Source organism: Adiantum capillus-veneris, chromosome 18 (assembly GCF_014529385.1).
Source record: "Adiantum capillus-veneris isolate H3 chromosome 18, ASM1452938v2, whole genome shotgun sequence".
In the NCBI taxonomy this organism is placed as follows: domain Eukaryota; kingdom Viridiplantae; phylum Streptophyta; class Polypodiopsida; order Polypodiales; family Pteridaceae; genus Adiantum; species Adiantum capillus-veneris.
Window position 1 is genome coordinate 73637490 of NC_140948.1, and position 12725 is coordinate 73650214.

General features: G+C 39.6%; 1 protein-coding gene across 1 annotated transcript; it reads left to right on the plus strand.

Moving 5' to 3' along the window:
* The first annotated feature begins 299 nt into the window (after positions 1–299).
* Positions 300–10523, plus strand: LOC147435872 (uncharacterized). Its single transcript, XM_086487798.1, has 4 exons — positions 300–686; positions 780–881; positions 7583–7676; positions 10486–10523. The coding sequence occupies exons 1-4, from the start codon at positions 300–302 to the stop codon at positions 10521–10523; spliced, it is 621 nt and encodes a 206-aa protein (XP_086343924.1).
* The last annotated feature ends 2202 nt before the right edge of the window (positions 10524–12725 follow it).

The following is a 12725-nucleotide window of genomic DNA, read 5'->3' on the forward strand; positions in this document are numbered from 1 at the left end:
TGCCCGCCCCCACACCAGCCACAGCATCGCCATCTACGCCAGGTTTTGCACGACTGACTGTTCCTAGAAGCTACACACCTCTACCTACTCCGCCAGGAGCCACCCCACTCGACACTCCTCGCTTCGGGGCCCAGACGCCGGTGGAGACACCTGACGTCCGTACCCCCATCGACACGCCGCTAGAGACCCCTGGCGGGACACCCAGGTTCACGCGTCACCGGCCAGAGGGCTTGCCTTACTCCGTCGACATCAGCGGCGGCATCATCATGGATGATGACGGCAAGAAGGTGATCTCGCGCATGCGTGGTCTTTGCTCTCAGCTGTTTAGACACTACATACTAAACAAATGGAGTGAAGTACCAAGTGATTTAAAAAACAGAGTCATCAGCATACTTCATGATGAGTTTCCCGTTCCAACACGGGATCAGCGCTTCAATGAAGACCTGATGAAGATTCGAATGCGCGAATACTGCAAACACAAGCGTTCCGAAGTGCAAAAAGCAATCAAGAATGGGTGGAACAGGCCAGATTGGCTGGCCAAAGAAGATTGGAAGAATGCGAAGAAAGCAGCGCGCGAGAATCCCGACAAGTGGAAGCAACAAAAGGATGCAACCAGAGCGCGAGTAGAGGCAGGGAGCTCGCACCACTTGGGGAGCGGTGGATGGGCATCATTTGAGGCCGATTTTGTAAGTGTTTTCACATTGCTCTTTATGTTCGATAGTTTAGGGTTTATGAGTTTTTTAATTCTAACATAATGAAATCTTTGTATGTTTTGACAGTGGTCGATGACAGGACGTGATCCCACACCGTACGAGCGCGAGTACGCAGGCAGGAAGGGCTTAAACGCCCTGATGGACATTCTCAGTTCTCGCGGCGGCATGGTTAGTATTAGGGTTTACTCTTTTTTATTTTTTGTATTGTTTTATAAATGTCGTTATATGTTTATACTTACTGAAAGCTGTCTTATTGTCTTTTTTTGCCGAATCCGACAGATACGCCGCTTGGACGCGATGAGACGTCTGACTAGACGACGTCAGTTTAGCCGTAGCTAGATAGCATTAGTTTAGGGTTTCTCATAGCTTATGTATCATGAGATGGATTTTATACGTCTTTTTGAACCATGTATATTATTACATTTGTCACCGCAGTTCCTTTTGCCAATCAATTCTTTATGCCTATGATGTTGTACAATTGTCATTATTATATTTGCCAATCAATTCATTTTGCCTATGATGTGTACAATTGTCAATTTTGCAAACAATGCGTCTTGTGGGTGACTATTTTGGGTCTATTATCTACCCTTGCACTTTTTTTAAAAAGTGAATCAAGTACAATATGGTTGATGGGTGGCAGGGCATTCAATGTCTTGCCACCAAAAAAAAATTCTCTCGGGCGTCGCTATAAGCGTCGCTATTTATGGCTCTGTAGCGTCGCTATGAGCGTCGCTATAGTCTTCTGTGTAACCGTCGCTATATGCGTCGCTATGAGCGTCTCTATGGGCGTCGCTATATAGCGACGCCTATAGCAACGCATATAGCGACGCTCTGGTAGCGACGCTCGTAGCGACGGTTTTAGCGACGCCGGGGGTTATAAAAACCCAGTGTATTTCCGTCGCTAACAGCGTCACAAGAGCACACAACCTCTTGTAGTGAGGGTCACCTATTCCACAAGAGGCAACAGGGACACATGTCAAGCTCCTCCTCATGTTGCCCTCATGGTGTGCTTGAATCCTATTGGCTAGACTTTAAAGGAGTCCAATGAGTATTTAGTTTAATTCAATAATTGTCTAGGCATTGTCAAGCCCTCTCTCTCAAAGGGTTAAGGAGGAAACTTGTCCAAATGCTACCCTTGTTGCTTGATATGCACTAAGCATGTGATTGGCTAGGCTTGCAGGGGTCCAATCAAATTCAATCATGAGCTACAAGGAGGGGTCAACCAAGGCAACTTGGGGGTGTGCTTGGGGGTATACTCTCTCTCACACACCCATATGCTCTCATTCTCAATTTGTGAAAGTGCAAGAACTTCATCTCCTTCTCCGATCTTGAGAAGTGGAGAGCCTACACCAACACTCTTGGCTATGGAATTCAAATCCAATCAAGAGCCATGCTTCAATGCTATGCTTTCCATCTTCTTCATGTCCATTACTATGCTATTATGCTATTCTAAGCTCTATAAGTAATGGTATGAGAGGACACTACTTATTTCTAGTAATACTTCTTCTTCCTCTTCCCTACCCTCATTCCTTGCTATCTCTCTCTACCTTTAAAGGTGTTTGAGGTCTTGGGACCGAGGCCGAGGACAAGTTAATGCTTTTATTTAGCTAGGCTATGTTCATAATGCGGTGCATGAATCTCTCTATCTTCATTGCACCATCAAGGTCTCAAGCAACACAAAGCTTGTATTGTACCAAGTCTCTCTTTATGGGAGAAGCTATAATACAAAATCCTTTTGGAGGGGGGACCGACTCCACATAAATCCGGTCCTTAGATGTTGTCAAGTTCTCTAATTATCTCTCTTGCAAAGTATTGTTCATGCAAAGCTAATTAAGTATCATGGTTATGTTGCTACATCTAATCAAGTTCTCTCTCTATTTTCTCAAAAATGCTCACTAGAGTTCTTTAAATTTCGCTATTCTCAATGATCATAGTCCAATTTCATTACATTGGTATCAAAGCTATTGGTTCTCTTTTCTTGCTGAAGAAGAGAGGTTCTTAAGTTGTCCATGAAAGGTTGGACCTATTCATGGCAATAGGGTAATGGATAGGGATCTACTATCTTGGTTGAAAACGACTTAGTTCGAGGTACACCATTGGGAACTATAGAATTAAAAATGGAGTCTTTTGGGGCTTCCCTTTGGATTAACCATTATTGAGCGACTAGAAAGCTCAACAGGAACCATAATCAACCGAGCAATGTTAAACCCTTTCCACACTACTCTTTGCAATCAACAGTCTCTAAACCATGGGTGTGGCTGCTTGATAGCTAATTTTCAAAGGTAAAGAAGAGTAGAAACTAAGGTTCTTGAGGGTACAAAAGCACAAAGTAGCATATACATAAGTTTATTTAGAATGGCCCTGACAATAATAAAGAGAGTAGAATGAATATTGACAACTTTGATTTTTCACATGAAGGTGCTGCTGATGATGCCCCAATGTTTTTGAACTATCTTTTTAATAGGTTGCAACAAGCTATGGGAAACCCTGCCTTGCAAGTCGAAGTTACCCAAAAACTTCATGCTTATGGGATTTCTCTACCTCTCCAAGAAGAGAGAGTTTGAGACTTACAAAAGAAGACTCTCTCAGATAAGAGAAGAGGAGGAATCCAATGAATAAGAAAGAAGTGAATCTCCGAATTTCATTGAAGATATGGCTCCATGAAGACGGCGGTCTCGACGATCGCCAACTCCTTCCAGGAGGAAAATATCATCCTATAGTCCTTCTCCTTGTCACTCTTAAAGGGAAGAGAGGAAACAAAGGAAGAAAAAGACGAGAAAGAGGTCACCCTCTTCTCCTTCTTCATCACCTTCCTCCTCTTCCGACGAAAGCAGTGACTATTCTCCTAGAGAATACAAGAGGAGAGGACATCACAAATCTTATCCTGCTTGGGAAAGGTCCCACAAGCTTAAGAGAGAGGAAAGAGTATCTCATTTCTCACCTATGATGGCACCTTTGATGCTACTGAGAAAGTATTGACCTTCATTGTTGGAGTTTTTTTTGGCTAAGAGCATGGGGGTTTTGACTAAAAAAAGAGAGCATTTGCATGAGATCTGGAGCACTTTAAGCGATCTTGAAATGTCACTTTATCAAGAATCATCATGATGAAGATCTCACTTCATCTGCCTTGAGGAGGTATTTTTAACAGGCAATGAAAACGCCGAACCTATTATCATCATGCTTAAAGAGAAGAAAACTTGGAGATTTTCAACTTGATGACATCAAGGCATTCATGCCTTCTATGTTTCACGGTGGTATAGAAGGTCCAATGAAGAGCGCAAACGGTTCTAAAAGATGAAGTTGCAACAAATGAATTAAATGCCGTTATGAGGAGGCACCTTTCTTTTGTACATATGTTGGAATGTTCACTAGCATGGGAGGCATTGAAGAGAGAGCGAAGAGAGCGTGAGAAGAGGACAGTGCCTTCCCTAGCTCCCATGGATTGTGGGTGAGCGCAGAGGTTTTGAAGGAACTAGACTCGTCCAAGTGCTCCATATGAACAAGGCCAATTTTTTTAAAAAATTTATTAAACATATATGATTATGTTTATATCGAAGGACCACCACCCAGGCTTGAAGTGGAATGCCGCCGAGGGGTCGGGTGGGCCGCCATGAGAAAGCATGTGGGATGTAGGGGGTTAGTGGGAATGGGGGCTCTCTGCAAAACCGAGAGAGCGTACAGAGTTGCCACTTGCAATTATGCTAAGGAGAGCAGCGTAGCGAGAGTGGGGCTTGCCAGTGAAAATGAGAGAGAAGGCGAGATCGAGGGGGGTGCATCATCCCATAAGGCGGGCATGCTACTCTCTGTAGAGTAGGAGAGAGAGGAGTTTCCATGAAGCAAGCAATGAGGGAGAGGAGTCGCCAAGAGGGTATCAAGTCTTCCATGCTTAGAGATGAGCCACCACGGAGCCAAGTGAGAGGGGGTCACCATGAACAGACATGCGAGCAGTTGAGATGACGAGAGAGGGGACTATGTGTATGAGAGAGAGAGAGAGCGAGAGAAGCGCCGAGAGGGGCCCTGACTGCTGAAAAGGGAGATAGAAGGCAACCTGCATTCCAAGGGATAAAATAGAGACCGACATAATATATTTGTGGTTCGTAGAGAGAGATACTCTCTCTTGAACTTAAAGAGAGAGATTTGGAGCTTGTAGAGGGAATGTGGAGAAACGCCTTGCCTAGCTGAGAACTGAGGAGAGAGTTTAGTTTGCCTCTGTGCAATTATACGAAAGAGAGAGAAAGAGTGTGAGTTGTAGCGTGACGAGGAAAGAGAGAGAACGAGAGAGGAGAGGTTCTTTATGCTGTTGCGCTCAATATCCTAAGAGTATTAGAGAGAGAAGAGGAATGCTACCGGTTTGGTTGCGAGAAGAAGAGAGAGTATTGAGTGGATATTGTGAGTGGGACATAAGGACAAAAACAATTTGCGGAGTATGAGCATGAAGAAGTAGCCATCGGCATAATGCGGTGGCAAAAAAACTGCAGATATGGATAAGTTTTTCTCATAAATTTCAATGTAAACTTGGCATGATGATAAAAAAGCACTTAAATACACACATTTATTGTGTCTCTCTCTACATGTGGATAATAAACACATAAGTGTCTTTATAATTGTGTTTTTTCACGAGTATATGCAGCCCGAGCATTGTGTGGATTTGAGGGAGAGTGTTTGAATACATACTTTGGGTAGACGATTTAGTCGCACCTACATCTTTTAGACTCCTTGATTTTGGGAGTGAGCATGGCAGATAGCTTGAGCTCTTTGCTATTTACTAGGTTTTTCTTGGTTTGGGTCTGCTCCATGGCCCAGGCTTAGAAAAATATCCATCATTCATCCAGCAATTTAAAGTGGCCTTTGGAGATGAGGGCTTCACTAAATCCTCCAAGCTATGTCATGTAGCTATGCACTTTCAAAAATCTGTTCGTCAATGGTGGGCTAGCTTTTGTGACAACAACGAAGCTCCAAATACATGGAAAACTCTACGAGTTTCTGTCATGAAGCAGTTCCTTGCAAGCGACACGAAAGATAAAGTGCTCATCAAATGGCGGAGTTTGAAGTTACTTTCCAATGATTCTATCCACAAATATGTATAAAAGTTTTGGGATTTTCATCTCAAAGCTATATCCTTTCAGAAGATAGACTTTGCCAAGAAAAAGCAACAATTTTGTGTGGGATTACCTGAAGAAATGGCCGAGTATCTCAACTCCCAACTGTCTGGTTCTATCACCAAAGTCATCCACCACTACTATGGTTGCATCTTGTATCAATTTTCAACAAGGGGCTAAAATGAATGCCAAACCTATGGAAAACAAAGATAGAAATGATGCAAAGGGGAAGAAAAATGCTCAAAGTTCTTCCCAAGGCAAGTTCAACAACAACAACAAGACCAAGGAGAAAGGAGTTTACAAAGGTAAAAATAAAATCTCTTCTGAAGAGCTAGAGGCTTTTTGCAAAGATCACAAATGCTTTAAGTGTGAGTGTGGGGAGCAAGGACCTGCGTTGCATTTATACGCCCGTACAAAAAAAAATATGTATAAAATATCATTATACACCGAAATCTCGAATAATCACCGAATAGCTGTTTTATTTCTTTTTGATCGAAAGATGTTTCGATCAAAATATCTTTCTATTAAAAAAATACTTATATAAGGATCGTCGCCGATTTTGATCAAAACCAACGACTACAGGAGAAAGAGCAATAGACAGCTGGAGTTTGACGTATAATTTTAAAGTTGTTACCATTTTTTCTAACTTGTTTTTGTGTGTTGTGCCAGACTCATGTGATGCAATTTTTTTTATCTCACCACAGAGTTGGCTTGCAGGTTATAGGCCACTTTGTGGTGTGTAGCCATCCGGCTCACTCTAGAAGTGAGTAGAAACTAGTCACTTTTCTCATGCTGTGCAATCACTTGGCTCACTACACAGAAGGGTTTTAGGACAGACTTAGATTCTCACTCGTGTGGTGCAGTAGTCTATCTCTCACCGCAAGGCTGAGTTAGAATTTAGTGGTCGACTCGTGGAGTGTAGTAGGAATAATGCTACACCTCTCACTTCAGAGTGACCTATAGGTTTCTCAATTTTAAATCAACTCAAATCATCATTTGTATCACGTAGAAACACAAGAATTTTTCTTGTCAAACAAAGAGTGGAGAGATGTATAGTTTATGCCCTCTTCATCTCTGTGTGATGCACTATTTACTCTTGTGCTTCAAACTCCAAAGACACATCATTGTTCATCACTAGATGACTTGGTGTTGTCTTGGATGCATACACATATGATATTTGCCTGTATTTGAGATTGTTAAGTTGTCCGTCGGTGATGTTTGTGTTGTGAGTTCCACACAGTTTATCGGGGATTGGATGTAAGGCGACGCGGGAGAGCGAAATACATTGATAATGAACAAAGAATATACAGAGTACGCAGAGTAAACATATGAAAATAAAAGTCTCTATGTATACAAGATAATCATTACAAGAAGATCATAGCTCGTTTCATAACCTCTCCACCACCCCCGAGCTATCTCAATCACACTCTCACTCTCACTCTCAATCTCAATGTTGTGCACAATCTCAATCTCAATCACACTCTCACTCTCAATCTCAATCACAATCACACTCTCAATCTCAATCTCTTGATGGCAACAACGATCATAATCGAAATTGCAACACGATCACAATCCCAATATCATGACACCCTGCATCGTTTACAAAATAGCCAAAAAAACATACTCGTGCAACCAAATCAACATGGTAATCAAATTCAAAACATCATTTTGTACCATCATAAAAGAGTATAATCACTTCTTGATTGGATCAAACAAAAGAGATATTACATGTGTATATCTGTTTGTAAGCTAACCTATTGCTGCTTGTAGGTTACCTTGTTGCTGCTGGCAATTTGTTTCTGTAATAACTTGGGCAAACGAACTCAGACCATAGACTTCCAGGTATTCAAAACGATGGGAACAGGTCTGGTCTACAAGAACGCGAAGACAAAATTTCACAAAACGTCTTGTTTTGGCTGCAAACGCAACTTTTAGGTCGCGACTCATAAAAACTCTATTTTTGAATCTCCACTACTTTTTCAACTTATTTTAACTCTACCCATGCATTTTAAGCTAAAACACATAAATATAAATCATTGGTATTAATAAAAATCTCAATTTTAACTACCTTTTTATCATACTGTTCATAGACAGACTATCTGTTATTCATTAACCTTTGTGAAATATGTCTATTATGTATTATTTAAAAAGAAGATAATACATTTTCTCTTTTAATATCTTAAATTCATTCATATAAGCTCTATCTAATAGACTATTCAACAATCTTTCAAATCATGCTAAACGAAAGATATTGCCTACAACATTCTTTTCGACTTTAAAAACTTCAAAAATTAATCCTATTAGATTCTCCCCTTATCAAAATTAACTCTGTCCTCAGAGTTGGAAAGAGGGGTTTTCAACATACAAAACATCAAATGCAATTTAAGAGGAATCTTTTACATGATAAGAAGAATCCTACTTCTAAGTTGTCTAACTCTACAATCAAATTGGTTTTTAGTGTTGCATTCATATCTTTTCTTTAGAACAAAATTATCTAAATAAATATATTTTGTTGGCATTCTCACAAAATTTGATATTTTAAAGAAAAATTTACAAACACACATAAACAATCATGATAATACAAATAATCTTTATGTAAACAAAATTTCTTCTCAAACATCTCTCTCACACAAGGACTTAGATAAGTGATAATGTTAGAGTAGAAACAATCATTATTTACTTCATATCCAACTTAATCAATCAAATCACTATAGACCACATAAATGATATTATATATTGGCCTTTTACTCAAGGTAATGGTAATCTTGTCTCTTTTCTAGCAAAGTATTTTAGATTAAAATCATACTCACACAGTAGTTGAACTCACCGCTTCTATGTATAATTAAGTAATGGCTAAGTGAAACTATATCTTAAGCTCGGATGATCAGTCCTTAATTCAAATTTCACACCAAGCAGCAAATGACGCTAATGCTTCAATGTATGAACACCAGCTCTTAATTTCAAATCATGTATAGGATAATGCACTTCATGTCTTCTCAACTTTCTAAACTCATAATCCCCCACAACTCTCTCCTCTTGACGTAAGACACATCCCATTTATTCCCCGTTTGTATCACATTTTTTTTCACAAAAGCTCATCTATGTTGAATCTGAAAGGGGCCCTAGAGTACGGTTCAGATCCTGGATATTGGTCAATCACATGGTTTAATGATCTAGAAAGAGACATAACGGACGGGTCATTAGGAAAAACATCGTTAAACTCATCAAGAAGCTTTTTCACATACTCTAGATTTTTTTAATTTTTTTTTTTGGTTCATCTTTTAATCTACTTGAAAAATTTATGAAGGTCTCATACCCTTGTGGAAATCCCCTTATCCATTTCATAACGAAAATTAGAATAGACTTAGAATTCCCTTTTAATTCTTCTCTATCCCCCATTAGAATTTTTTCTATTTTTTTTTTCCTTCAGAATCAATCAAAATATAAAATTTCAGTCACCCAAACCATATCAATAATTACATCATGCACCCATTTGTATGATATTAAAAAAATCGCCCTTATGATTATCATTATTCAAAGAAAAAGACAAATTCTTTTTAAATTAATTCTTTCGTGAAACTTTTATTATCACTAAATAAGTCCACAAGTCTCTTGATTTCTCAGTTTAATTTCAGGTTTAATTTCTCAGTCAATTTAGACGATAAGAAGCAATGAATACTATCCGAATCAATTAAGGAATTCAGATGTAAATCTCAACTTTTACGCATAAATTCGATCACAGAAGCTTTCAAAGGACGTACCAAAGACATAAAGTATCACAAAGAAGGTCTAGATGACTTATCTTTATTGTCCACATCGCCAATAGTCTCCAATTGAGCCATCTTGATAGGTATTGCCTTATCGATCACTTTGCTCCAGCATTCAAAACTCAGGTGGTCTTGTACTCTATATTGAAAGCATAATCCAAATCTGCGATTTCTTCAATCCAGGCTTCTAAATCTTTGCATCTCTTTCGTATGCCATCAAAATCATTGAGCTTAGCCTTCTTGAAGAATTATTTGACTATCGTCTCTCCCACTTCGAAGTCCTCATCATCGTCATCGATTCTTTTTTTGCTTCTTCTCCTTTGATCATTTACGTCCACTTTTGTCTATCGTTTCTCGCATTCTTTCATCGATGTCGCAGAATCAAAACTGCTCTGATACCACTTGTAACGCGACGCGAGAGAGCGAAATACATTGATAATGAACAAAGAATATACAGAGTACACAGAGTAAACATATGAAAATAAAAAGTCTCTATGTATACAAAATAATCATTACAAGAAGAGCATAGCTCATTTCATAACCTCCCGACCACCCCCGAGCTATCTCAATCACACTCTCACTCTCACTCTCACTCTCAATCTCAATCTCAATCACACTCTCACTCTCAATCACAATCACAATCACACTGTCAATCTCAATCTCTTGATGGCAACAACGATCATAATCGAAATCGCAGCACGATCACAATCCCAATATCATGACACCCTGCATCGTCTACAAAATAGCCAAAAAAACATACTCGTGCAACCAAATCAACATGGTAATCAAATTCAAAACATCATTTTGTACCATCATAAAAGAGTATAATCACTTCTTGATTGGATCAAACAAAAGAGATATTACATGTGTATATCTGTTTGTAAGCTAACATGTTGCTGCTTGTAGGTTACCCTGTTGCTGCTGGCAATTTGTTTCTGTCATAACTTGGTTAAATGAACTCAGAACATAGACTTCCAGGTATTCAAAACGACGGGAACAAGTCTGGTCTACAAGGCAACGTAGACAGAATTTCACAAAACGTCTTGTTTTGGCTGCAAACGCAACTTTTAGGTCGCGACTCATAAAAACTCTATTTTTGAATCTCCACTACTTTTTCAACTTATTTTAACTCTACCCATGCATTTTAAGCTAAAACACATAAATATAAATCAATGGTATTAATAAAAATCTCAATTTTAACTACGTTTTATCATATTCTTCATAGACAGACTATCTGTTATTCATTAACCTTGTGAAATATGTCTATTATGTATTATTTAAAAAGAAGATAATACATTTTCTCTTTTAATATCTTAAATTCATTCATATAAGCTCTATCTAATAGACTATTCAACAATCTTTCAAATCGTGCTAAACGAAAGATATTGCCTATTACATTCTTTTCGACTTTAAAAACTTCAAAAATTAATCCTATTAGATTCTCCCCTTATCAAAATTAACTCTGTCCTCAAAGTTGGAAAGAGAGGTTTTCAACATACAAAACATCAAATGCAATCTAAGAGGAATCTCACTACAAGAGGTTGTGTGCTCTTGTGACGCTGTTAGCGACGGAAATACACTGGGTTTTTATAACCCCCGGCGTCGTTAAAACCGTCGCTAATAGCGTCGCTACGAGAGCGTCGCTATATGCGACGCTATAGGAGTCGCTATATAGAGACGCTCATAGCGACGTTTACACATAAGTCTATAGCGACGCTTATAGCGACGCTCCAAAGCCATAAATAGCGATGGTTATAGCGACGTCCCAGAGAATTTTTTTTTGGTGGCAGTGCATTGACACTACAAGAGGTTGTGTGCTCTTGTGACGCTGTTAGCGACGGAAATACACTGGGTTTTTATAACCCCCGACGTCGCTATAACCGTCGCTACGAGAGCGTCGCTATAACCGTTGCTATGACCGTCGCTATGAGCGTCTCTATATAGCGACGATCATAGCGACGGTGATAGCGACGGTTACACAGAAGTCTATAGCGACGCTCCAGAGCTATAAATAGCGACGGTTATAGTGACGCCCGAGAGAATTTTTTCTTGGTGACAGGGCATTGAATGCCCTGCCACCCATCTAGCATATTGTACTTGATTCACTTTTTAAAAAAAGTGCAAGGGTAGATAATAGACCCAAAATAGTCACCCACAAGACGCATTGTTTGCAAAATTGACAAGCGTAAAATTGACAATTGTACACATCATAGGCAAAATGAATTGATTGGCAAATGTAATAATGGCAATTGTACAACATCATAGGCATAAAGAATTAATTGGCAAAATAAACTGCGGTGACAAATGTAATAATATACATGGTTCAAAAAGATGTATAAAATCCGTCTCATGATACATAAGCTATGAGAAACCCTAAACTAATGCTATCTAGCTACGGCTAAACTGACGTCGTCTAGTCAGACGTCTCATCGCATCCAAGCGGTGTATCTGTCGGATTCTGCAAAAAAAGACAATAAGACAGCTTTCAGTAAGTATAAACATATAACGACATTTATAAAACAATACAAAAAATAGAAAAGAGTAAACCCTAATACTAACCATGCCGCCGCGAGAACTGAGAATGTCCATCAGGGCGTTTAAGCCCTTCCTGCCTGCGTACTCGCGCTCGTACGGTGTGGGATCACGTCCTGTCATCGACCACTGTCAAAACATACAAAGATTTCATTATGTTAGAATTAAAAAACTCATATACCCTAAACTATCGAACATAAAGAGCAATGCGAAAACACTTACAAAATGGGCCTCAAATGATGCCCATCCACCGCTCCCCAAGTGGTGCGAGCTCCCTGCTTCTACTCGCGCTCTGGCTGCATTCTTTTGTTGCTTCCACTTGTCGGGATTCTCGCGCGCTGCTTTCTTCGCATTCTTCCAATCTTCTTTGGCCAGCCAATCTGGCCTGTTCCACCCATGCTTGATTGCTTTTTGCACTTCGGAACGCTTGTTTTTGCAGTATTCGCGCATTCGAATCTTCATCAGGTCTTCATTGAAGCGCTGATCCCGTGTTGGAACGGGAAACTCATCATGAAGTATGCTGATAACTCTGTTTTTTAAATCACTTGTTACTTCACTCCATTTGTTTAGTATGTAGTGTCTAAACAACTGAGAGCAAAGACCACGCATGCGCG